The sequence below is a fragment of the Leopardus geoffroyi genome, chromosome E2 (genome assembly GCF_018350155.1).
Source record: "Leopardus geoffroyi isolate Oge1 chromosome E2, O.geoffroyi_Oge1_pat1.0, whole genome shotgun sequence".
NCBI classification, from domain to species: domain Eukaryota; kingdom Metazoa; phylum Chordata; class Mammalia; order Carnivora; family Felidae; genus Leopardus; species Leopardus geoffroyi.
The window spans coordinates 16,858,175-16,885,802 of record NC_059335.1 but is presented as its reverse complement, the minus strand read 5'-3'; the positions used below and the strand labels follow the sequence as shown (position 1 = coordinate 16,885,802).

The 27,628-nt window shown below is 40.1% G+C and overlaps 1 protein-coding gene across 6 annotated transcripts; it reads right to left on the bottom strand.

The window, feature by feature from the left end:
• Window positions 1-1,997: 1,997 nt before the first annotated feature.
• ZNF793 (zinc finger protein 793) lies at window positions 1,998-27,520 on the bottom strand. Of its 6 annotated transcripts, none has more exons than XM_045441192.1 (7): window positions 27,334-27,520; window positions 25,996-26,137; window positions 16,147-16,256; window positions 11,536-11,578; window positions 6,142-6,271; window positions 5,518-5,613; window positions 1,998-3,781 (listed from the first exon to the last, which is right to left on the bottom strand). In XM_045441192.1, the coding sequence occupies exons 4-7, from the start codon at window positions 11,548-11,550 to the stop codon at window positions 2,829-2,831; spliced, it is 1,194 nt and encodes a 397-aa protein (XP_045297148.1). In that variant the 5' UTR covers window positions 11,551-11,578; window positions 16,147-16,256; window positions 25,996-26,137; window positions 27,334-27,520; the 3' UTR covers window positions 1,998-2,828. The 6 variants fall into 6 exon arrangements, with proteins under 6 accessions (XP_045297148.1, XP_045297149.1, XP_045297150.1 ...); XM_045441193.1 differs by having other exon boundaries at window positions 6,142-6,268; XM_045441194.1 differs by lacking the exon at window positions 11,536-11,578.
• Window positions 27,521-27,628: the final 108 nt, after the last annotated feature.

Below are 27,628 nucleotides of genomic sequence, written 5' to 3'. Positions count from 1 at the left end.
CAGTTGGGTTTGCTGTTTTTACAACTGTCTATTCACAATACTTTCCCATGTTTTGCCACTGAGTTATCTTTTTCCTGTCAATTTGAAAAGCACCTCTTCTCTGATTGGCTTTGCAAATATTTCCCTCAAAAATATCGTGTACTGACTTTGTTGATGGCACCTTTTGCCATACAAAAGATTATACTTTTATGTAGTCAAATATTTTTTAATAGCCTTCAAGTATCTTTTGTTGGTAAAGTTAACCTTCCTAACTCCTAGATTGTACCTGTAGTCTCCTTTCATTTTTCCTTCAAGAATTTTATTATTAAACAATTTAAATCTTAAATCCACCTGGATTTTTTTTTTCATATGCTTTGGGGTATTAGTCAAATTTCACTTTCTTCCTGAGTAAAAGCCAATTGTGCCAGAATTCTTTTTAAATAAACTATTCCTTTCCCCTATAGCCTGAAATTCCACCTCTTCCATATATGAGAAAGCTCATATACACTTAGGTCTATTTCAAGATTTTCTATTCTGATCCATTGATGTATTTATCCTTTGCCAATACTTTATTAATTTGATTAAAGTGACTTCATGTTATATTCTGACATCTGGTATGAAATTCTTTTTCATACTTTTCTTGTCTAGATTGTTAGACATTTGTTCTTCCATATGGATTTTAAGATCATTTCACATAAGTTAAAAGAAAAAATCACTGACATTTAGTGTAATTCCAAAAGAAGTACATGTAAGTTATTAGATGTTTACAGAGAAAACTTAATTTCTATACTGTCTTTTTAGAAAATTACCTTTCAACCCAAAACAATTACTAGTCTCTTCATTTATTGATATATAATATCATCAAAAAGTTTCCCTCTTTTTAAATTGTTTATACCAATTATTTAATTTTTTTACTGCCTTCATTGGAAACTCCAACACAATGTTCAGTAAAAATAGACAGCAGTGAACACCCTTATCTCTAATACTATTAAATTCTTAATTTTCAAAAAATGGTTTTAGTATAAAATATGCCATAGGATTTTGGTAAAGTAACTCCTAAGTGGTTACTAAGTATTACAATTTAATTTATATTTTATTAGATTGGAAATGTTTGCAAATTCTATTAAATATCTTGTCAGCATTGATGGATGGCATCTTCTCTTTTAAACTGTTAATTTTATTGATTTATTTCCTATTACTGCATTGGCTCTGCATTCTTGGAATAATTCTTCCTTGGTCATTATGTCATTCTTTAGGTATATTGCTGAATTCTACTTGTTATTATTTTAATTATAATTTTTGTTTCTAAATTCATGAGTAAGACTGGCCTGGAGTTTTCTTTTTTCCAATTACCTTTATTTGGTTTTGGTGTTAAAACTTATTCTGACTTCATAAAATAAACTGGAGAACATAATCTATGGGCTGAAATACTTCAAATAACACTGGTATCAAGAAGAAACAATGAAATCATCTGGGCCCTGGAGGATTTTTCAATCCTAGATCTTTAATCACTTTTCCAAACTCTTCAATGGTAATTGTTCTATCAAGTTTCTACTTCTTGCAATTTTCCTAACTTATATTTTGCAAGAAAAGCATTTAATTCCTCTTTTAAAAACAGGTTGATCTAGATTTGTATGAAATAATCTTTTATCACTCTTTTAATCATATCTTTATCTGTGATTATTTTTTTAATCTGTGATTAAATTATTTTAATCTCTAAATTAATTTTAATTTAAAAATTTAATTTTTAAATTAATTTAAATTAAATTTAATCTGTGATTAAATTATTTTTTAATCTGTGATTATTTATTTAAATTCCAGTTAACTAACATACAGTGTAATATTAGTTTCAGGTGTAGAATTTAGTGATTCATCACTTACATACAACATCCGGTGCTCATGTGATTGTTTCCTTTCTCATTCTGGACCAGGCATTCTTACAGGAGGCATATCTTGAACAGTGTGGGCATTTGTTTTATTTGGAAGATGTGGCAGCTCAAGGAAGTAGATTTTTTTTCAAGATTGGAATGATGAAACAATTTGGGTTTTCATGCCCAGGATATTCACAGGGAAATTGATAGGGAAGAAAAGTGGACATTGCTGAATTAATTTGCAAAAAGAAAAAAAAAAAACAACAGAAAAATTCTATCTTTGGTCTCTGCAAGAAACATTTCTGAATTAGAAGACTCATATAAACACTGTCTTTCCTAATTTGCTGCAAAGGCATGTTAAGCTAAGACTAATAAAATAGAAGTAGTGCACAATATGCCAGGGCCACACTACTATTTGTCAAATAATGGCTGTGCTATCAAGTTTATAGGATTTTGTTCATCCAATATTAGGTTGTGAAACTATTCCTTAGCCTTGCCTTTTCAACATTAACAAATGTTCTTATTTTTTATATTGTTAAGACATTAAAAGACAATGGTGATATTTAGACTGAAAAAGTTTGGTGAATGGCATTCTACATACTATGTGACAAATGTGCTTGATATTCACAAATCACATTAAATCCACATTTACATTTCCAAAATATAAATAATGCTTATTATGTGGCTCACTGTGGAATATGCCATAATATACCAATTCTTTTCACATATATTTTGTATTGTTATTCCATTAACATATTTTTAAACTTTCATAAGCCGGAGTGACCATGTTTATGTTTTATAAAGTGTTTTCTACAATCTTTGTATAAAGTTTTCTATCACAACTAGAACATGACTCCCCTTATGGTAAAAACATTTTGTCCAAATTCATTAAATCAATGAGATTTCTCCTGAAAATGAATGCTTCCACATACAATGAAATAGGATACCTTGCTTAAGGCTTCCCACAATTATCATGTTTTAATTCCTATAGGCATTCTTTCTGGCATGAATTTTCTGGTGTCTACTGAGGTTTGGCTTCTGATAGAAAGCTTTGCCACATTCACTGCATCCATAGGGTTTTTCTCCTGTATGAGTTCTCCAATGTTTATTGAGGCATGATTTTTGGCTGAAGGATTTTCCACATTCTCTACAACGATATGGTCTTTCTCCTGTGTGTATTTTTCGATGTACATTGAGGTATGACTTCTCACCAAATGACTTCCCACATTCACTGCACACAAAGGGTCTTTCTCCAGTATGTGTTCTTTGATGTTCTCTGCGGTGTGACTTCTGAGTGAAGGCTTTCCCACAAAAAAAACATTCAAAGGGTCTTACCCCAGTGTGAATTCGCTGGTGTTTAATAAGGGTTGACTTATGTGAAAAGGCTTTCCCACAGTCAGTGCATCCATATGGCTTCTCCCCAGTGTGACTTCTCTGATGCCTAATGAATTCAGACTTGTAGCAGAAGGCTTTCCCACACTCACTACAGACATGGGGTTTCTCTGTAGGTGGAACCCTCTTACGTTTGTACACAAGAGAATTGGTTACTGTTGGTTTATACATAAGTGCTGGGTTGTGGCTAAAAGCTCTCTCACAGTGACTGCATTCCCAGAGTTTTTCTCCATTAGGTTTTCTATCATGGTTTGTATGCTGTAACAATTTCCCACATCCACAGCACTCATCTTTTTTTGAATAGTTTCTCTTAAAACCAATCAAGTCTAAATTATGGTTCACACTTTTTCCATAGGGGTCCCAGTTATTGGGGTCTTGAACTGAAGGAAAAAGATTAATGCTCAGAGGTGATATTTTCCCAAACTTATTGTCTTCATGGCTTCTTTCCTTGGGCAATGTTTTTTTGCTGATGAATGCCCCTTGTTTCAAAATCATGTCTTGCTGTCTTTTCCTCTGGACATTAACTTGACAAATGTTTTCTGGAGAAAATACAGCAAACCTTTCTTTATTCTATTATTATGATCTGGAATAAAATTACTTGAAAAATACCCTAAACATTTAAACAACACACAGCATATAAACAGACACAGCATGAACCATAACTAAATGCGGAGAAGGGTGCTGTATGAGAAGATTCACAACAGGCACAAATGAAATGGAACATGTCACAGAGTATACAAAGTTATAATTTTGAAGAAGATGGAATATTATAGACCAGTGGTTGGCAAACATGTTCTTAAAGGGTCAGAGAGTAAATATTTTAGGCTTTGTGGGCCATATGGTCTCAGTCAAAATTATTCAACTCTCCCACTGTATTTGAGGAACACAGATAGTATGTAAATGTTAAGGCATGGCTGTGTTCCAATAAACTTTCTTCACAAAATCAGGTGGCCAAACTATAGGCTGTAGTCTGTCAATCTTGTTACTGAGGAAAGGGGTTTAAGTGTCATATAGCACCTTGCTATTCAGTGTGTGGCTCTTAAAAGAGGGAAAAGAAAGGCAGCTGATAGCCAGGTTACAATGTTTCAGGAAGGCTGATGAGCACAGTTTAATGAAGCAAAATACACCCCAAAGGGTACCAGTGTGTTGGTGTGACAGTTATGAGTACTGGTTCTGAAATGTGACCACATGAGTTCAAATCTCTGTTTGGTCCCTTACTATGCTATATGTTCTTAGATAAGTTTCCTAACTTTCCCGTGATCGTTTCATTTGTAAATGGAGTAATAAAGGTTGGATACCTCCCAGGTCTTGTAAGGGTTGAACGAGATGATATATGTAAAAGCCTGAGAACAGATCTGACATATAGTGAGCACACACTGAGTGTTGGCTGGTAATTCTAATGCTGTTACTGCTACTACTACAACCAAGGTGGATGAAAGGTGACTGGTGGTAATTTCAGAGACATTTTGGAGAGAAGCACGAAAATAACTTGAATGGTATTTTCATAATGTAATATTAATTCAATTATGTGATTGCAAAACCAAGAGTGAGTGGCATAAAGAGATGTGGGAACAGACAACACTGACTCTTCTTACTAAGTTCATGACTCTTGTGGAGAAGTAGTTCAGAGGCATCCTTAAGAGTAGGTTACCAACACTTGGGGTACCATGGGTATTGTTGCAATATTTTACAGAGCTGCTAGGAAAGGGGCAGTTATTCTGAATGTTATAAGGAAGTGGTTAAGATGGGCCAAGCTCAGTCATCTCCTTTACCACCCAGTTGTCTTTGGTTACCTGAAATTCAATACTTCCTCTTCTGTGACTTAAGGAAACTAAAGGACTAAGGGATAACTTAAAGGATTAGGGAAAGGATGGGAAGTGAGAGTATGGGTATGGCAGGCAGGTCTGAGGCATTTTACCTGGAAACTGTGGGAAAAGGGAATAGGAAGGGACCAGCAGGAGCGGGGGAATGACAGAAGCTTATTTGTGAGAAAGCCTGACTGTGATGGAGAAGGTAACCTTAAGAGAAATGAAGGATTCTGGAGATAGGGGGATGGAGCAAGAGCACAGGGAGAGGTGAGATTTAAAGAAGAAAAGGAACACCTGGATAAGGGAGGTGGGGTGCATGGAGGTTGAAGGACATCAAGAAGGCTAAAGCTCTCCGAGAAATGTCTCCAGTGGCTTGCAAAGCTCTAAGGCTTTTGAAAGGTGGACTCAACAAAATCCCAAAGGTGCCAGCCTCCCATAGCACCTCTTGCTGGATTTATCATACTTACCCTGACAGTGGCAGCCCGAGCATGCTGCCTCACAAATCCACGGTGCTTCTTCCTGCTCCAGCTTGAGGATCACATATGGTTTAGTGCCTTCATAACCTGTTCCAGGGAAATGATCCAGGCCTTGGGCTGAGCTCCTTGGTCTTCAGGGCCACTCAGGCAGCATTAAAGGCTGCACAACAGACATTGGACTTGGGAGAAGACTGTACACACACCTTGTCCAGAACCCAAAAGGAATTAGTAACTCAGGACCACTGAAACTCAAGCCAAACTCACTGGGGCAGCACAGCATAAGGGTTAGGGATGCAGACTGCGCAGCCAGACTACTGGGGTTCAAATCCTAGCCTGATTCTATTATGTACTTGGTGAATAACACTGGGCAAGTGACTTCACCTATTTGCCTCTGTTTCCAAATGTGTAAAATAGTGGTATAAATAGTACCTACCTCATGGGGCTCTTATGAGGATTAAATAAGTTAATATGTTAAAAGCGGCTGAAATAGTGTCTGGCACATAAAAAGTATTTGGTACTTCAGAGGCTCTAGGTATCTCAGTTACTTTTAGCAACTGAAAAATGAAAGGTGGTTAATCAACCACAATCTAAATTGTGTGGAGGAGTTCTTCTTACCCACTGAAACAAGGTTGCTATAGGTCTCCAGCATCACATCCCGGTATAGTGCCCTCTGAGCAGGATTCAGCCTGTACCACTCCTCTTGAGTGAAGCCCACTACCACGTCTTTGAATGACACAGGTCTCTGCTGAGGATGAAATGACACTGAGTCATGTGGGAAACATGTAGTCAGGGGTAGATGGTATGGAATTTTTATGTTCCTAGGTCAGAGCTTATCATGATCATTTATCTACCTAGAATACCTTTTACATTCCTGGCTTTAGGCTATCTATGGTAGGAAAAATAACAATCTCACTGGAACCTACTGCCACATACACTTTGAGTCAACAGATACTGACTGAAGACCTGCTGTGTATAACCCAGTGCTGGTTGCTGGAAACACAATCATGGATGGTTCCTGACCTCAAGGAGCTGACAGCCCAGCAAAGAGCAATATGTAAAGCCATCAGGGTGAAAGTATAAGAGCTATGGTGGCAAGACATCTAGGTTATAGCATGTAGAAAAGTGTGAATGTTTCAAAGGCTAGTAAGGCTTCAGAGCTATGGGATATGTGGAGCTGAGTCTCCTCTACAGAAAGATGGAGAAACTACAATCCTCGCAGAGGGAGCAGCATGAACACCGGCATGGGGGCAGCACAGTGATTTTAAGGGCTACAAGGCACTCAGTGGCAGGAAGAGAATACTGGGGCCTGTGGGTGATGAGATGATGGACTTTAAATCAATGGAAATATCAAGGAATAGGTGTGTATAGAAAGCACATTCTAGAAGGCATGTGGTGAGTTTCCTGCATTCCACATCAAGTGGTACACCAGTAACTCTAAGCAGACTGAAAAGTTAAGGGTATATATTGAATTCCTAAAGTAACCACTAAAATTATAATGCAAACAGGTATACTGAAGTAAACGAATTTCAAAAATATTTAATACACACACACACACACACACACACACACACACACACAAGAGAAAAGAAATAAAGGAACAAAAGGCAATAGGACAAACAGAAAACTAAATACTAAAAGGATAGATACAAATCCAACCACACCAATAATTATATTAAATGATATTAAATTATAATATAAATTAATATAAGATTGAACACTCCAAAAGGCAGAGATTGGTAGGCTGGATAAAAAACCTGCCTAAAGAAGTACAGAACTCACATAATTTGAAAGTGAATGGATAGAAAGAGAAATGTGATGGGGGACCTGGAGAGAAGTGAAAAGAAAGACCGTAATAATGCAGGTGGAAGATGATGTTCACAAGTAGCACAGTAAGACACAGTGAGACAGAGAAAAGAAAGAGTAAAGATGAGCAGAACCCGAACCTTAACTGGTTGTGGGGAGTGAGTGAAAAGGGGTAAGGGTAACACCCAGGTGTCTCAAAGCCAACTGGGTGATGGTGGTGGTAAATCAGAAGGGAGAAAAACAGCAGAAGCAAAGAGGATGTGTTGTTAGTCATGTCTGGGGACACATGGGTGGAGACACTTAGCAGGCAGTGGGATGGACGCAGGAGTCTTGTAGCAGAAGCAAGATCAGGAAGGGAGCTAAAAGCTCTGTGAGCCATCAGCAGAGAAATGGTAGCTAAGATTGTTAGTGTGGGATCTCTGCAGGGAGACAGGATGAGCAAAGTGCCTAGGCCAGAGCCCCAAGGAACACTAAAGAGTTCAGCTGGAGACCCAAAGAAGGACCCATGGGTATTAACCTAAAGAGGGCACCTGTGATATTAAGATATATTAGGAAATATATATTTGGTCTTCCTTCATGGTTCCTAGAACAGAGCTTCTTAAACCCTTGTAACTTCCCGAGTAATAGGGATAATAGGAGTATCTTTTGTTATTCATAACAAGCCCCAGTCAAGGATACAGGAGTTTATGCTAATGACACAGATGGGGGCTGGTTGCCACAGGAACTAGCCATGTGATTAGAGGGTTGGAACTTTCAGGCCCCTTTTCCACCCCCTCTAGATGGGGGTGGGTGTGGGTGGGCGGTACTGGAGATTGAGCTGATCCCCAACCCATGATTTAATCAGTGATGCCTACAAAATGGAAATCCCATGAAAACCCTGGAGGGTTTCCAGGTTGGTGAACACATCTGGGAGGATGCGAACCCCAAACTCCACAGACAAAAGCTCATATGCTCAGGACCATTCTGTACCTTCTCATCTGGCTTTTCATTTGTAATCTTTATAATAAACCTATAATAGTAAATAAAGTGTTTCCCAGAGTTCTGTGAGTCACTATAGCAAATTATCAAAACTAAGCAAGGGGTCACAGGAACCCCTGATTTACAGCTAGTTGGTCAGAAGTTCAGGTGACAACCTGGGATGCAATTAGCATGGAGGGGGGCAGTCTTGTGAGACTGAGACCCTAACTTGTAGGGTCTGTGCTAACTCTGAGTTGAATTAAATTGTAGGACACCTAGTTGGCATCCACAGAGAATCGGAGAACTGTTTGGTGTAAGGAAAAGTAATCCTCTATTCCTGTGAGTAGAGGAAACTAACTATGATACATTTTCAACTGACTGTAAAGAATGAACCTGGCCCAAAGAGAGGTCTGATCTTTGCACTCAGCTCCTGGGAGTTCATCTCTAAGCCCCTGGAATGTTCTGTGTGATAAGACTGCCTTTGTTTACCTGGGGGCTTTGGGCCACATGAGATGGTCTAACAATGTGATTTCTGGTGGGGGCTTTGGGTCACAGGCATCAGCTCAACCTCAGGAGGTGGCTGTACATCTCTTTGAAAAATGTGGGATCCTACAGTGGCACCTGAGCAGTGGCCCAAGCAGATGGGCTGGAAGGCAGGACCAAAACCAGGGTGAAGCCATGGATGCTGGTACATGAGACCCTAAGACCCATACCAAGGCCATGTACATAGTGGGTAACAACCAGATATCCTCTCTGATGCCAGAATGACATACCATGGTAGAGGGAGAGTAGCAATCAGGCTTTTATCACAGAGCATGGAGCCTGGGTCAGTTGACAGCTCTGGGTTGATATTTCCCAAACAGAGCTAATTGGAATGGGAATGAGATGGGATGGGATAGAATAGAACAGACCAAAATAGATGTAATTTGGCACCCAAAAGGCCATGTCATTTTCACCAAACATAGGACATAACATTAAGGTTGTAAAATTAGCATGGCTTAGTGATTGAGTGTGAGAGGGAGAAGGTGGGGAGAAGTCAAGGGTAAATCTCAGGGTCCTGGTTTGCCCAGTGTGATGGTACCATTTCCCGAGGTGGAAAACTGGGGCACAAAAAGGTTCAGAAACTTGTGCAAGGTCATACAGATAGTAAGAACTGGGATTAAAATTCAGCAGTCTGGTTCCAAAGTGTGTGCTCTTATCCAGTATATGGTGCTGCCTTCCACACAGAAGGGGGCAAAAGGTGCGATCTAATTTAGCAGAACAATAAAAAAGCATCTTCTGATTTCAACCTCAGTGAAGTCACCTGGGATCTTGGCCAGAAAAGTTTTAGTAAGGTGGGAAGAAAGGATGTTGGACTCAAGAAAGAATAAGAAACATGGGATGCCTGGGTGGCTCAGTCAGTTGACTCTTGATTTGGGCCCAGGTCATGATCCCAGGGTCGTCGGAGTCGGGCTCCATGCTCAGTGTGGAGCCTGCTTAGGATTTTCTCTCTCCCTGCCCCTCTCCCCCACTCACACACACACACTCTCTCTCTCTAAAAAATAAAAATTAATTAAAAAAAAAAAGAAAGAATAAGAAGCAGGATATGGAAACACCAAGAGAAGGAAATCACCACAGGAGGTGAAGGAGGCCAGGGGAGAAAGGCAAGGAGTTTTTGGTTTGGAAGTGGTGATGGGTTCTAGGGTTGGAGGCACTGACGGTGGTTGTAGGGACAAGGGAAAAGATCTGGAAAAGGGGAGAGGATGAGTCTTCAGAAAGAGATATCCTTGCTGGAGGGAGGCCTCCAAAGAGGTTGAAATGCAGGAACTCCAGGGCTGAGGGGGTCTTGTCAGGACACAGAGCCCTTCACAGTCCAGAGATGGTGAGGAAGGTAGGGGGAGCTGGGAACACTTCACACTGAGACTTGCTAGGGAATAAGATGTTTAACTGTTTGCTGCCAAACTTGTAAAAACAGTTAAGGGAATGACAGTAATTTAAATACTGGAGAGCTCATCTGTTCCCCAGTCTAAATCAAAGCTACAGATACCCTGGATCAAAATCAGGACTTCCATAAATGTAGAGGAAGCTTCCTGTCTGCCCCCTCTGAAAAGAAATAATATTTGTATTTTCAATTACTCTAACTGAAATTTAGCATTTTATTCCATTACATATGTGGGCCACAAAGCACAGAGGAGTTAAAACTTCCTGCAACCCTGGGGCACCTGGATGGCTCAGTTGGTTGAGCTTCTGATTCTTGATTTTGGCTCAGGTCATTATCTAATAGTTCATGGGTTCAAGCCCCATGTCCAGGTTTGTGCTGACGATGCAGAGTGTCCTTGGGATTCTCTCTCTGCCCCTCCCCCACTCGTGCATGAGCATGTGCTCACTCTCTCAAAAAATACATTTTAAAAACTTAAAAAGAGGGGCACCTTGGTGGCTCAGTCGGTTGAGCGTCCGACTTCGGCTCAGGTCATGATCTCACAGTCTGTGGGTTTGAGCCCCGCGTCAGGCTCTGTGCTGACAGCTCAGAGCCTGGAGCCTGTTTCCAATCCTGTGTCTCCCTCTCTCTCTGCCCCTCCCCCAGTCTCACTTTGTCTCACTCTGTCTCTCAAAAATAAATAAATATTAAAAAATAAATTAAAAAAAAAAACTTAAAAACACTTCCTGCAACCTCAACACAGATTGTGGTCCCAAGTACTAATATGTACAACCTCTAGCATATTTTAACTGGAAAAAAAGGGGGTAGACAGTATGTGTAAGTATCTTGCCATTGTATCTACATGTAGAGAGAAAAACTGTGGTTTTCCACCCGAATCCCCCTGAAGGACCACGGTATTTCTCCCAGCTGCTAGAACACTGGCTACTGCAGGCTTCAGACCTTTTGCAAACCGCACTTGGTCAAAGGGAGGTACCCCACCCAACCTTAAGTCCCCCACCACGGGGCAGAAAACCAATGACTGGTTGATTTCCGAATATAAAGGCCTCCTTGGCTCCATTCAGGACAAAGTTGGAGTTGGAGGGCCATCCCAATTTCAAAGCATCTTGTAAGATCAGCTGGTGCCCTTTAACTCCCTCTGCCTAACCCTGCTTCCTTCACTCTTTATAGATGTTCCAAGAGTCTCCCTACTAAACTTCATGTGTGCAAACCTCCATCTCCAAGTCTGTTTTCTAAGAACCCAATCTGTGACAAAGTATATATGCTTGAAATGCACATATTTTTTCTAGAACAGTTTCCCAAGGGAAACTAGGTTACTTAAATGTCACACTTACCTGGTATTCAATCATTTTCTGTTCTTGGAAAAAGATTTGAATCCTGTGAAGACAGAGATTGGGGGGAGAAGGAGGAGAAAGAGAACAGAGCTGTGAGGGACCAGGCCCATCCTGGAACATGCAAAGTCCCTATGTAAATCTTGTATAAAAACCTATGCTTTAAATCACTGTGGTAGAAGAAAAAATATAGGGCCATTCAATTCAGAATGTGAATGCATAAAACAGACCCCCAGGAAGTAAAAGCTGCTACCAAGTAAGAAGTGAAAATTTATTTAAAAACAAAATCCTTAAAACTTAAATAACTGGCTCCATGGAGCCACGTTCATGCTCTGAATAAGATCACCTTTGCACAAAGACAATACGTTTTCTCTTAAAGGCAAAATGCTTCGGTTTTACCTCTTATTTACTTTTAAAGTTTGCACTTAGTTCACCTACTAGTTTTTATGAAATCCTATATTTAGGATGCTTTTTCTATAATAATGTTATTATTTTTTTAAAGTATAAACTGAAAAAAGGCTTTTGTAACTTATTACAAAGAACTTAAAGAAAAATAAAATAACTGCATAACATTAGTAAAACTAATAGTTACTTAAACTATGGCACAAATGATTACTAAAAGCTAAACCTTGTTATTCATCCGGAATATTATTAAGTGTTGTCGTTAAAAAATAATTTTCAGCGAATGAGAACAAACAACTGTTACTTTTTTTTTTTTACTTTTTTTTTTTAATGTTTATTTATTTTTGAGACAGAGAGACAGAGCGTGAACGGGGGAGGGTCAGAGAGAGAGGGAGACACAGAATCCGAAGCAGGCTCCAGGCTCTGAGCTGTCAGCACAGAGCCCACCACGGGGCTCGCCCTCACGGACCGTGAGATGATGACCTGAGCCGAAGTCGGACGCTCAACCGACAGAGCCACCCAGGCGCCCCAAACAACTGTTACTTTTTAAAAAATTTTCTTCATTTCTTTTGAGAGACAGAGAAAGAGTGCAAGCGGGGAAGAGGCAGAGAGAAGGAGAGACAGAATCCCAAGCAGGCTCCGTGATGTCAGTGCAGAGCCCAACGCGGGGCTCAAACTCACAAACTGTGAGATCAGGACCTGAATCAAGATCAAGAGTCAGATGCTTAACCAACTAAGGCACCCAGGCGCCCCAACAATTGTTATTTTTAATTAAGGTGTTTAATTAAAGAGATAACTACGTGGCTTAAATTATAAAAGAAAAAGGGTAAATCATAGTTTAAGAGTATAAATATTTTACGATGTACTTGAATGTTTAATGTTAAAATCATCAATGGGATAACTCCTGATTTTAAAAATTATATCTTTTGTGGCTGTTCTCACTGAAGTAACTTGAGGTGGTGTCATCCCAACTAGAAAAACCTGCTAGTACCCAGATTCTGATCTCTTCCACTAATTTCACCAAAAAGGAACTAAACCTCCTTGGGAAATGGCTGAGTCCACATCTGGAGCAAAGAACACAAAATGCATCTCTGTAATAGTGCCAGAAAGCAAAGACACTTCTTCAGTGATGGGTCCTGGCAAAGAGACAGAGGAGCCAGCCTCACAGGCTCTAACCATGAGAGAAGGAGTGCTAGTTTCAAGGGAAAACAATTCTTTCAAAATGAATACGTTCTCCTGGCTTTGTTTTACAGAAGTCTTTTCTCACTAATCTGACAAATCAATCATCTTTTGAAAAAGGAAAATAATTTTAAAGTGCTGGAAATATTCTCTGTCATAAACTAGGTGGTGGGTACATGAGGGTACACATGGAAAACTTCTTAACATATAGTGCTAAATGAGTTAATGATTTACTTTTAGCAGACAATAAATACCCACTCTCTCTTAATTGTATCAAAATGCTTTGAAATATTGTACAGGTCAGACAACATAAGTCATATAGCACAGTTAGTGTGAAAGAGGCATTTAGCTGTCCTATCAGTAATAGAAGGACTGAGCAGTGAGCTTATTATGCTTTTTGAAATATTTTTTTCTTTCCTGAGGTATAATTTACATAAAATAAATGAATCCAGTTTAATTGTATAGTTCAATGAGTTTTGACAAATGTATTCACCCACATAACTACCACATTATCAGGATATGGAACATTTCCAAGAACATCCTGTTCACAAGATAGAATAATGAATTTGTCTTAATGATGCTAAGATTAACTACTTAGATTCCTGTCTCTAGAATAAAAAAAGTGATTTCCTTGAATGCTAAATAAAATATAGATACTTCTTTGCTTAAAAAATAATCAAGTTATACCAGTAAGTCAAAAAAATAGTTTAAAAAAAAGGAAGATCTACTGTTTGAATTTCATTTATATGAAGGTCAGAAACAGGCAACCCTAACCTATGTCACCGCTTTGACTAGGCACTGCTTGGGAGGGGTGGGGGAAACCTTTGGGGTGCTGGAAATGTTCCCTATTATGATCTGGGTGGTAGGTACATGAGTGTGCACATGTGCAACGATTCATTAAGCTACACGCTGTTCTCTATGCACATCTCAAGTTAAAAAAAAATCCCATTATTTAAAAAATATATGTGTAGAAAAACTTTTGGTATGAAATACAATAAAATGCTAGTGTTTCGATTTGGGTGGCAGGATGTTTCTTATTCTAATCTGTAACTGAAACACACACACAGGTACATACTTCATTATTTACAGATCATTATTCCACTGCTTTTTTTCATCATGAGGGAAGCCACAGGAGGGCTTTGAAAGCAGGAGAAGGTTCTCTGAGAGAACTGAACCGTCCACTAGGGACAGAGCTGGCAAGAAAGGCCTAAGGCCCAGCAAGCTGGGGCAGTTAAGCCAGCTTTGGAGAACTACTCAATCCTCTAAAAGAGTATACTGCCTCCCTCACCCTCCTGGACTGAGCTGCTCAGCTTTGGCCTGGTCTCCAAGGCTTCAAGGTTCCAGCTGAGTGATGGTGTGGCAAACATGTCAGCGAATGGGTATCTGGAGGCCTGTGTTCTGTGGCCTGGGAAAGTCACTTCCTTCACTTTTAAATAAGATGGCAGCATCAATGGATGCAAAAACCACTGGCAAAAGCTGGGTGAAAAAATAGGGTATTTCTATAGTATCTAAATATCCCCCCCAAGATATTTATTAATTATAAAATGAGGGGGCGCCTGGGTAGCTCAGTCGGTTAAGTATCTGACTCTTGATTTTGGCTCAGGTCATGTTCTCACAGTTTGTGAGTTTGATGTTCCATGCTTTTAGCACGGAGCTTGCTTGGATTCTCTCTCTTCCCCGCACTCTCTCTCTCTGCCTCTCCCTGGCCTGTGCTCACTCTCTCTCTCTCTCTCTCAAAATAAGAATAAAGTGAACTTAAAAAAAATAGCAACTTTGCCTTGGAGAAACCTGGCAGATATCACCTTAACCTTAACCTTGTGATATTAACAAGTGATGAGACATAACATCATGTGCCCCCTGATATGATGCACTGTGACGGGCACAACATCCCTTCCGTGATATTCTGCCCAAAATGAATACTTGAATCTAATCACGAAGAAACAGACAAAATCATACTGAGTGACATTAATACAAAATAGCTGACGAATGCTCTTCAAAAATATTGAAACTTTATGAAAGACAAAGACTGAGGAACTGATCCCAATTAAAGGAGACTAAAAGGATGGGTCAACTAAAGGTAGCAGGTGATCCCAAACTGGATTCTAGAATGAAAAAAGAAATGTTGCCATGAAATGGCATTATTGGTTCACATCTGAATATGGACTGTGGATTGGATAATGGTATCAAATGAGTGTTAACTGCCTGATTTTGAAAACTGCTAGTTATATAAGGAAAATGTTCTCATTCTTAGGAAATGTACACTGAAGTACTTTGGGGTAAAGGAGTACCATGTTTGTAACTTACTCTGAAAAACTTGAGAAAAAAAGTATAAAAATATATTTATAACATTATATTTAGAGAAAGAGAGGATGTGATTGTAAACATTTATCTAGGTGAACTTATATATAAAGAACACATAAAAGCTGACAGTGATATTCCTGCAAATCTTCCAAGTAGAGTTTAATTAAAAAAAAATCTATAGCTATAGTAGGTCTGCTGCCACCAGAACTCTGAGAATCCAGGAACTTTTCTGGCCCTTGTCAGGATGGAGTGAATTCCCCATATTCCCAGAGGCCAGGTAAGGTGGCAAAAATGATAAGGGAGCAACCTAGAGTCCAGAAAGTGCCAGTAAGAGTAAGGGAATGGGTTGACCACATCCCATACTACAAGATGGCAGAATGCACTATGTTGGACCGAGGTCTCCTTCCCTTAAGAGAACACGCCTATCACACTTGACCTTCCCTGCTTTCCCCTTCACTTCAGTCTCTCTGAATCTTGGAACCAACCCTTTCCCTATCCTGAGCCATGGAGGGTCTCTGGAAGGAATGATGCCAAGTTGAGTCATGCTCAGCTTCTGGCTAAGGGATGATGCTATTTCCTGCTACTTAGGAGTCTTTGCTCTGGCAAGAGGTCTCGGACCCTACGTTCCTCCTTCAGAAGAGATTCTTTTCCCAAGATCCCCTCTCTGGATCCAGAGGATCTTCTACCTGGCCTGCTAGTCCCTCACAGCTCCATCTCTCAACAGTAACTCACCCTCAGCTGTAGCCCCAGGCAGGGCCTTCTGTAGACTTGACCAAGGTCCTGTGGAGCCCTGCTGTCAGCGAAGTGGTGGGACCCACAGGTGTACAGGGGACTCAGGTAACCTGAAGATAAACAGACCTCAAGGTAAGAGTCATCCACCAGTCCCTCCTCAATACTCTCTGAGGCTCAAGAGGAAGAAGTCTGCGGAGGACTATGCAGGAGACATAGCTGAGTGATGGTTCTGCTGTGGGTGTGGGGTAGGGGGAACTTCTGGAAAGACTGTGAGCCTTGGAATCATCAGACAGAAGACTGAACCAAGCAATTCCTCTAACTGACTGGGGGGAATCTAGGCCAAATAATTTACCTGCCTGGGGCTCAGTTTATTTATCTGTGAAAACAGGAATGATAAATGATAAAAATAATTTTTATTTTAATGTTTATTTATTTTTGAAAGGGACAGACAGAACGTGAGTGGAGGAGGGGCAGAGAGAGAGAGAAAGACACAGAATCTGAAGCAGGCTCCAGGCTCTGAGCTGTCAGCACAGAGCCCGACGCAGGGCTTGAACTCGTGAACTGCGAGACGTTGGACACTTAGCCAACTGAGCCACCCACGCGCCCCAATAAAAATAATTTTTAAAAGCCCATCTGTAGAGGCTTTCTATAAGTTACCTCATTTAATACAAAATTCAGGTATGGTTGAAAGGGGCTGAATTATGACTAACACTTTTATCCTTATCACTTAGGAAATTCCAAGGGTTTCAGAAGATCTGTGCCAGAAATGCACTGAAAGACCAAAAATATATTTCTTCTTACAAATCATAGTATCACACAGACTAAAATAAGAAGGGCAGGAAACAGTAATTGGGTGCACATGGTGAAATTAAAGAGACATTGTTTTCTAACTTCTTTCAACAATAAGGTAAAATTATTTAGAAATTTTGTTTTTCACTAAAAAGCAGATTATTTTTCGGGGCGCCTGGGTGGCTCAGTCAGTTAAATGTCTGACTTTGGCTCAAGTCATGATCTTGTGGTTCACGGGTTCGAGCCCTGCATCGGGCTCTGTGCTGACAGCTCAGAGCCTGGAGCCTGCTTTGAATTCTGTTTCTTCTCTCTGCCTCTCCCCACTTGTGCTCTCTCCCTGTCTCTCAAAAATAAATAAATGTTTTAAAAAAAAAAAGGCAGATCATTTTTCTACTAAATGGCTTGTCTGCATACCCCTAGTACAACAGACAAAGCCACAGTGCCACATGCTCCAAGGAAGGAAATGTGAAAAACAAGGTTCCCCTCCTCCCTCAGCCTCAAGTTCTCCCCCAAACTGAGCAACACTGGGGGAAGGCAAAGTCAATCACTGTCTTTCTTGATAAAGAGTCAATCTTGGTAAGTGGTACCAACATGCAGTCAGTCTCCCCACTGCATCGTCAATGAAGGGGGGTAGGTGGCTCCCCCTAGAGTCCCCCAACAGAAGCACAGCAGTCATCTTTAGGGCTACCATCTCTTCCTTACCTACATGAATCTGTCTCACACATCTGTATCACCAGTCCCTAGCATTTGAACTCAAAAGCCATGTTTTACTATATATTTACCATCATTTGGATGCTCTCAGGCATCAATTTTAAATCAGATAGATCAGAGATCTCTCGTGAACTCAGTATCTTTTCCCTCAACTAGCTCTTCTCAGGTCACAGCTTTATGCTCTTCAAGTTCTATAACATGCTTTAAAACTTTGGTAGGCTGCCTCGTATTACTTATTTTTCAGAAATATCCTTGGGGCACCTGGGTGGCTCAGTTGAGTGTCCGACTCTTGACTCTGACTCAGGTCATGATCCCAGGGTCCTGTGATCCAGTGCTGCATCAAGCTCCACTCTCAGCATGGAGCCTGCCTGGGATTCTTCCTCTCTCTCCCTCTGCCCTTCCACCCAGCTCGGGCTCTCTCTCTCTCTCTCAAAATAAATAAAATGGAAAAAAAAAAAAAACACAAACAAAAAAAAGAAATATCCTGGCTAAGGGTGCCTGACTGGCTTAGTCAGGAGAGCTTGCGACTCTTGATCTCAAAGTTGTGAGTTCAAACCCTACACTGGGCATGGAACCTACTTAAAAAAAATATCCTGGCTATTCTCAAATGTATCATGTTCAGTATATAATGTAGAATTATTCTACTACACTAAAAAAAAAAAAAATCTCTCCTTAGATTTTGCTTGATGTTGTACAATTTAAATTTGCCCATTCATATAAGAAAATGTACACAATTTTGAAAAATATTGAGCCTTTCAATCCAAGATCAAGATTTCTCCATTTAATCAAGACTTCCCTTACATTTCAAAACATTTTTATACTTTGCTTCATGTAGGTACTCCAATTCTCTTTTTATATTTATTGCTAGGTAGCCAATTGTGTTTCAGGTTCCTATTCTAAATGGCATGTTTTCATCCTCATAATTACTAACTGAAATTGAAAAGTCATCAATTTATTTTCCTATACTCATTTTAAAACAGCCACCTTACTGAACTTTCTTTTTAATACTTTTTTTTTAAGTTTATTTTTGCAGAGAGAGAGAGAGAGAGCAAGCATGAGTGGGAGAGGGACAGAGAGAGAGGGAGACACAGAATCCGAAGCAGGCTCCAGGCTCTGAGCTGCCAGCATAGAGCCCGACACGGGACTCGAACTCACGGACCTCGAGATCATGACCTGAGCTGAAGTCGGATGCTCAACCGACTGAGCCACCCAGGCGCCCACTGAACTTTCTTAATATCTGTAATAGTTTGGAATGAATCATCTTGAGCTTTGTATGTGTATTGGGGGGGAGGTATGTAATTATTTCATCCACAAATACTTAACAGTTTTTTCTTCTCTTTTCTAAATGTGTTATACCTCTTCCCTCACTCTTTGATTACTGCACTCACTATACTCTAAAAGGTAAAATTACATTAGGGACAGGCTGCTCACTTGAATGCCAGTAAATTGGATACTGACTTTGAATTGGACATAAAGAAGGTCTTATCGTGTTTAAAACATATCAGTCTTACTTTACTATTTAAAAAAAAAATCCAGGGGTACCTGGATGGCTCAGTCAGTTGAGTGTCCGACTTCAGCTTAGGTCATGATCTCATGGTTTGTGGGTTCAAGCCCTGCATCAAGCTCTGCGCTGATAGCTCGGAGACTGGAGCCTGCTTCAGATCGGATTCTGTGTCTCCCTCTCTCTCTGCCCCTCCCCACTCGTGCTCTGGCGCTTTCTCTCTCTCTCAAAAATAAACATTAAAAGAAAAAAATTTTAAAGAAATCCAGAACAAATGTTGAACTTTATCAAATTCTTTTTTATTATCTATCATCTATTTATCATCATCTATCATGTTTTAGCATCTATCAGGACTGTATGGTATTTTTCCTTTGACTTACTAATATGGTAAAATTCATTAACAAATCCTTTAAACATCGAATTTACCTTGCATCTTTAGGATGAATTTCTTTGCTCTCAGAATGCATTGTTACTTAAATGTATTGTTAATTTATTCTATTTTTGTTTTTTAGGATTTTGCATATATAGTCACAAAGTTGGTCTATGATTTTCTTTTGCAATGCCACCTTTTCCAGTTTTTGTAATCAATGCAACAATGATGTCTTTATAAAAAGAGGTGGTAATGCTTCCCTCCTTTATAAATTCTCTTGGAGAGTTTAACTATTTGAAAAATTATATGCTACTTGAAGTGACTTCAAGGCTCTATAAGAAATCTCCAACTGGACCATCCAAGTCTGATAGTTGACTTGTTTTTTGTTTATTTTTTGAGAAATAGGGGATGATGGGGCCCCTGGGTGGCTCAGTCAATCGTCCGACTGTTGGTTTCAGTTCAGGTCATGATCTCATGGTTCATGGGTTTGAGCTCCGCATTGGGCTCTGTGCTGACAGCTTGGAGCCTACTTGGGATTCTGTCTCCCTCTCTCTCTGCCCCTCCTCTGCTCACTCTCACTCTCTCTCAAAAATAAATAAACACTAAAAAAAGAAATAGGGGATGGCAGGAAGTGGTGTGCAGGAATCTTTCTGAATATTTGAAACTTTAGCTATTGATCTTTTAGTTTTCTTTCTCTTTGTATTGAAGTTTTATACAGCCATATAGTCCTAGAAAATAATGTTCTGCATCCTAGCTTTGAAATATATTAGTTAAGTTTTACAAAAATACTTTTTAATAATATGATTATTCTATTTTTTGCATTCCTATTTGTTTACCTGTTCATTCCTCCTGATTTGATAAGGTTTGCTAATGGTTTATCTATATTATCAATTTTTTAAAAATTAGATTTATTAGTTTCCCCTTTTTTCTTTAACTCATTAATTTCCCCTTTTACAGTTATTGATTCCTTCTACTTCTCATATATACCTTCTAACTCTCTCAATTAAATGTTTAATTAAGACAGAAAATAAAGGGGCACCTGGGTGGCTCAGTCGGTTAAGCGTCCGACTTCAGCTCAGATCACGATCTTACAGTTCATGGGTTCAAGCCCTCCATCAGGCTCTGTACTGACACCTCGGAGCCTGGTGCCTGCTTCTGATTCTGTATCTCCCTCTCTCTCTCTCTCTCTCTGCTCCTCCCCCACTTGTGCTCTTTCTCTCTCTCAAAAAAAAAAAAAAAAAAAAATTAAAAAAGAAAAAAACTATCCACAGTTTGGTATAAATCAATTGAAGACACTATCCCCCATTATCTTATCTGACCTTTTCAATCTTGATTTTTAAAAAATACAGTAAGATTTACTGTCACAGAATAAATGAAACCATGACTTAGATTTTATAATACATATGGATCATTTCATCAGGTTTTGACAATTCTATCATATTTCTGACAGGACGTTTCTTTTCCTTCTCCAGCTTCCAATCCCTCATTGTGGGAGCATGATGGAAATCTACCTGGCTCAGAGTGGGACCCTAGCAGTTTCCTGTCTGTGTGGTCATTTTGTCACATGTGCTGACAACTCTTTCTCTATAAGAAGTCAATCTCCCAAGATGTTTTCTTTGCGATTAAGAAGATCGGAGCTCTGGCTCATGGTATAACTCAACATTTCAACCAGCTTTGCAAGTTTCTGATGTACAGTTCATATTTTATTATATGTAACTAGGCCATACTATTATATTTTTACCGATAAATACATAGGGGAATAAGGAAAGCTTCAACTAATATATGTAGAAGTAACAGTACAATTAGAAAATTATCATATGACAACCACAATAATAGCAGTTGATTCAGGCAAAAATCACTAATGGAGGGGCACCTGGGTGGCTCAGTCAGCTAAGTGTCGGTCTCTTGATTTCTGCTCAGGTCATGATCTCACCGTTGTGGCACTGGGCTCCGTGTTGGGCTCCAAGCTGGCTGTGAAGACTGCTTAAGATTCTCTCTCCTTCTCCCTCCGCCCCTCCCCTACTCTCTTTCTCTCTTTCAAAAAAAAAAAAAAAAAAAAAAAATCATTAACAGATACTAATACTAAGTGAATGAAAATTTGAGATTATTTAACATGGTCTCAAAATATTTCCCCCTAAGATACTAAGTGGAGGACCATGGTGGTCATACCTTAACCAAGTGATCAAAGTTAACATTACCAGCAATGCGACACACCAACATCATGCCTCTCATGACACATGGTACATTGAGGACACAGTATCATTTCTGTGGTATTCCTGTCAGAAATATACATGATTCGGGGTGCCTGGGTGGCTCAGTTGGTTAAGTGGCCAACTTCATTTCAAGTCATGATCTTGTGGTTTGTGAGTTCCAGCCCCATGCTGGGCTCTGTGCAGATAGCTCAGAGCCTGGATGGAGCCTGCTTCGGATTCTGTCTCTCCTCTCTCTGCCCCTTCCCTACTTATGCTCTGTCTCTCTCTCTCTCTCTCTCTCTCAAAAATAGACATTAAGAAAATCTTTAAAAAATATACATGATTTTTTTAAAGTTTATTTTGAGAGAGAGAGAGAGAGAGAGAGAGCGTGAGAGAGCAGGTGAGGGGCAAAGAGAGAGGGAGAGAGAGACAGAATCCCAAGCAGGCTCCACACTGTCAGTGCAGAGCCCAGTGCAGTGTTCAAACCCACGAACCATGAGATCATGACCAGAGCTGAAGTCAAGAGTTGGACACTTAACCAACTGAGCCACCCAGATGCCCCTACATGATTTTAATCATGAAGAAGAATCAGAAAAACTTAAATTGAAGAACACCTTATAAAAATAATTGGCCTGTACTCCTCAAAATGTCAAGGTCAAAAGAAGCAAAAAGCAACTGAGAAAATATTCCAATTTTAACATAGTCTAAAGAGACATGACAACTAAATGCAACATGTAATCGTGAATTTGAATCCTGAACCAGAAAAAAGAATTGCTATAAAGGACATTATTGGGACAACTTAAAAAAATCTAAATAAGGTCTGTAGATTATAATACTAACACCATAATAATAATAATAATAATAATAATAATAATAATAATACTGTTTCAATGTTAACTTCACTGTTTTCAATAATTATATTATGGTCATGTAAGGAAATACACATAGGGGTAAGGACCATCATGTCTGCAACTATCAAATGGTTCAGAAAAAAAAATCAAAATCTACATATATATACATATATAGCAAGAAAATGAAATTATTTACACATATAGGAAAATATTAACTACTGCAGAATCTGGGTGAAGGGTGTAATAAGACTTCTGTACTATTCTTGCAACTTTCTTAACTCTAAAATTATTTAAAAACAAAACAAAAATCCCTTATGTTTGTGGAAAGGTAAGCAAGATGGGGAGACCTGTGAGTCAAAGAAGGAGGTTAGCTGCTTTCCCAGGTTAAGTCAGGTTGGATGGGAGGGACAGAGGCTTCTCCTCTGCCCAGAATGAATCCATCAGATCTTCTAGGTTCCCTGAAAAAGACTCCTTGCAGAGTATCCTATATTTGCTGAGCCTCAGGGCAGGTAGCCCCTGAAGAGACTCTTTCAAGCTACCTTATTCAGGTCTCTGCAAGCAAAGGTCAGTCTCCAAAGGCTAATAAGAGATTTTGACCAGGGGGCTCTGGACCCCTCCGAATATCTACAAAGAGCCATCCTCAACTTGTTAACTTCATTAATGGGACCCTTATTTCACATCTACTCCAAACCCATAGGGTCCATTTCACTGTGCATAATTTTGGCTTCCAGAGAGACTTAACAGAAAACAGGCAATCTCAAATTGCCAAGCCAGAGCTATAGATGAGAAACCAAAGAGTTTTGTCTTTTTTTTTTTTAATTTTTAAAACAATATTTTAGGGGCGCCTGGGTGGCTCAGTCAGTTGAGCATCCAACTTTGGCCCAGGTCATGATCTCACAGTTCGTGAGTTCGAGCCCCACGTCAGGCTCTGTGCTGACAGCTCAGAGCCTGGAGCCTGCTTCACATTCTGTGTTTCCCTCTCTCTCTGCCCCCTCCCCACTCATGCTCTGTCTCTCTGTCTTAGAAATAAATAAAAGATAAAAAAAAATTTTTTAATCTTTTATTTATTTTGAGAGAGAGAGAGAGAGAGACAGAGCTTGAGCGGGGGAAGGGCTGAGGGAGACGGAGACACAGAATCCAAAGCAGGCTCCAGGCTCTGAGCTATCAGCACACAGCCCAACGCAGGGCTTGAACACACCAACTGCGAGATCATGACCTGAGCTGAAGTAGGACTGAACCACCCAGGCGTCCCTTGGTTTCAGAGTTTTGGACAAAATTTCCCATGGTATGAATGTTTTGCCTTCAGATTATTTCTATGATTCTATTTAAGTCAAGTTCAAAAATAGGCAAAATTAATCCATGATATTAGACCCAGCAGTGGCAATGGGTACTGATTGATACAAAAGGCTTCAGGGTGCGAGAGATGATGTCTATGTTGATCTTGGTTGAATTTACATGATTTTCCTCAATGTAGAAATTCACCGAGCTATACCCTTAGGATAAGCATACTTCACTGTATGAATGTTATACCTCAAGTTTTAAAAAAGCCTATTTAATTATCTGGAAAAATGTCTGCGGTACAAATAAAATGAAATAATTTGTATTCAAACTTAAAAAACCTTCACACATAGCTACATACTGCCTCTTTCTTCCCACCCCCCAGGTATGAGTGTTCCCCCTCCTCTTTTTTTTAAGTAGGCTCCATGCCAATGCGGGGCCTGAACTCACCACCCTCAGATTAGGACCTGAACTGAAACCAAGAGTCGGACGCTTAATGGACTGAGCCACCCAGATGCCCTGAATGTTCTAATTAGGGTTCAAAACAGACAACATTAATCAGTAACGTTAGAAGCTGGGAGAATGGTTTCCCCTTGGCAGGGTGTAACAGGGAAAGGGTATTATGGAAGCTTTCAGGGTGCTACAACATTGTTTTCTGACCTGAGTACATTACCCCAGGGCTTTCCCTTTGTGGTAATTCATTGAGCTGTATATTTATGTATATTTCTGTATGTATCTTATATCTCAGTAAAACGTTTCGGGGCGCCTGGGTGGCGCAGTCGGTTAAGCGTCCGACTTCAGCCAGGTCACGATCTCGCGGTCCGTGAGTTCGAGCCCCGCGTTGGGCTCTGGGCTGATGGCTCAGAGCCTGGAGCCTGCTTCCGATTCTGTGTCTCCCTCTCTCTCTGACCCTCCCCCGCTCATGCTCTGTCTCTCTCTGTCTCAAAAATAAATAAAAACATTAAAAAAAAAAAAATTTTTTTAAAAAAAGATGGGGTGCCTGGGTGGCATCTGACTGAGCATCTGATTCCTGACTTTGGCTTAGGTCATGATCCCAGAGTCATGGGATCCAGCCCCAGGTCAGGCTCTGGGCTGAGAGTTGAGCCTGCTTAAGATTCTCTCTCTCCCACACCTCTCTCTCTCTTCCCCTTTGCCCCTCTCCCTTGCTGGAGTGTGTATGCTCTCTCGCTGGAGTGTGTATGCTCTCTCATTCTCTCAAATAAAATAAGATAAAGTAAAATAAAAACATTAAAAAAAATTATTTGCTCCCCAACCTGGCACTAAATACAGTGTAGGTGTCAAAGGAAAATAGCACAAGAAAAAGAAAACGCCCTAACTCCTTATCTAAGCTCATGACTTCTGCATCAAAACAACTACCTGTCTTTGATTCTGTGCAATTGAAAACAGAGACTATCTGCTCTAAAAACTAAAGCCTGATGTGCATGGCTTCCGACAGATATTTAACTGCCTTACCTTTCAGCTTCCTTTGTTTCAGAAAATGTTACAGTTATTGTGCTTTGTCTGAGGACTACATGAGGATTGGATATAATATTTTAAAAAACAAAATACTGTTTTGGCATTTTACCCCTTCGTTAAGCTAATGGTCAAAATCTTATATTCGTTTTATTTGTAATCTTGTCTTGGCCCATCTTAATTAGCATTAGTTTGACTTTAATTTCAATGAAGAGCAGTTTCTAAAAGTAGCTTCAAGTTTTGATTTTGTGGTTTTATCTTTACTGAATTATTCTGCCAGGATATTATAAGGAACAGATTCAAGGAGGTCAAATGTGTCATGCCTAAAAAATACAGAACAAGGCAAGAAGATTCTTAGAACAGTAACTTCCAGATCCAGTTTCTTTCCCTTATATTATTTATTTATTTATTTTTCTTTTCCCCCCAACCTTACTGAGGTATGGGACATATAATATTGTAGAAGTTTAAAGTGTACAATGCCATGACTTGATACATGTATATATTGCAAAATAATTGCCACAATAGTGTTAACACTTCCATCACCTCACATAATTACTTTTTTTTTTTTTGGTATGTGTGTGTTAACAACATTTTTAAGTTAAGCCTAGATAAAAGTATTTTCCAAACACTCTCAAAGTTTGTTCCTTTGGCAAAATCTTTTACAATATCAGTTTAGATACTTACTCAGTAAATTCTTTGTTTTTTAACCACAGGCAAAGACACATCCATCCTAGCTGCAATGGAGTCAGAATAGATTTCCAGAAACCAGACTCATTCTTGGGATGCTGTCACAGACGGATACATCATTACTGTTGCCAGAAAGGACCTTAAAGGAAACATTAAAAGAAATATGCACTAAATGCTTGGCAAAAGCAATAGAAGACACATCTGTAATAACATATTACTTTACATAAGTTTAACACTTGGTCCTTTGAAAGCACTTTCTTTAACGCTGGGACAATAAAAAGGGGAAGGAGGTTTCAGAGTTTTGATGTGGGCTTTTGGGAGAGACTGAACTGAACTGACTGCTCATCAGCTGGAGAGTGTCACAGGGGTGAAGTGTGCTCCCATTATGCAGGACTGCAGACTCAAATCCTTAACTCTCCCATCCCCAACCTCTAGATTTCCCAATCCTTCTTAACACCCATTAAGCTTCCTAATCACAGACATATATGGCACCCCAATCTACAACAAAGGATCTTGTAGTCACTGATATTCCCGGATGTCCAAAAATGACCATCAGAGACCGCTAGCCAGTGACTACAAAGCTCACTGATCCATTCTGATTGCCCAACAGAGAATTACACAGGTCACCAATCACGAACCCACACTGATCTCCAATGATACCCCAATGACTGAATATCAATCGCTGACCCCCACAGACCCACCTCCCCCCCCACAATTACTGACAGTCCCATTCGCTGACCCCCACTGATCCGTATGCTCTCCATTCCTTGATTTACAAAAGTTCAATCACTAATACCCTCAGATTCCTCCCATCGATGATCTAAAGGAAGTGTCAATCACTGATGGCCGAAAGCATTTCTCTAAACCTTGGTCCCCATTAACCCTTCTCATCAGTTAACCTCAAAGTTTCCACAATCATCACTTCCAGGTACCCAAACAGAACTCAGAACCTCCAATCACGGACCCTCTCAGGCTTCCGATCATTGCGCTCTAATGCTGTTCCAATAAATGTTTTTGAAGCACCCACTTGGCTCCAGACCCCTAAAGACCACTGTAAACTGATCCCCACTCACTGTGCCAATCAAGAAATCGAGAACCCTCCTTTATTGATTCCCACATACTTCTAATCCATCTTCACAGACACTGCCACTGACTCCCACAAACCTCCTCCCTCCCCACAGACCCCCACGAGGTTCACAAGTCCAATCACTTAACCTCTTCAGTACGCTCGTCACTGACCCTTACGGGCACCCATGACTGACCCATAAGGGCCACCGTAGTCCTCCGATCACTATCCTACAGAAGTCTTTAATTTTGACTGTTTCTCATACTGACCTTTCCCATTTTTCCTGGATCCGCGCCCATAACCCAAAATTGATCTTCGTACCACGCCGCCTCACCGCAGTATAATCTCTTCCCATCCCGAGTGGCCAGTGCGCAGACTCAGTCGCGACTCTGAGGCGGTCGGCCTCCACCGGGCAACCTTCCAAGCGAACAGGATTCTGGGTTTCTGAACTTTAACAGAAGGCCTGATGGCCGCTCCCTCTTGACACCTTGTTGGAGGCAGCCATGTTTAAATCTGTGCCGTACAGTAGTGATTAGGCCCTTTGTTAGACCAGAGGGTTAAGCT

Excerpts from the sequence above, each read along its gene's own strand:
- ZNF793 (XM_045441188.1), bottom strand. The coding sequence starts at position 26,036 with ATGTGTCTTTGCCTGTGGTTAAAAAACAAAGAATTTACTGA. Across the intron at positions 6,272-11,535 it reads AGAAAATGATTGAATACCAG|CAGAGACCTGTGTCATTCAA; the intron begins GTAAGTGTGACA and ends TTTCATCCTCAG. Across the intron at positions 3,782-5,517 it reads CTCGGGCTGCCACTGTCAGG|AAAACATTTGTCAAGTTAAT; the intron begins GTAAGTATGATA and ends TATTTTCTCCAG.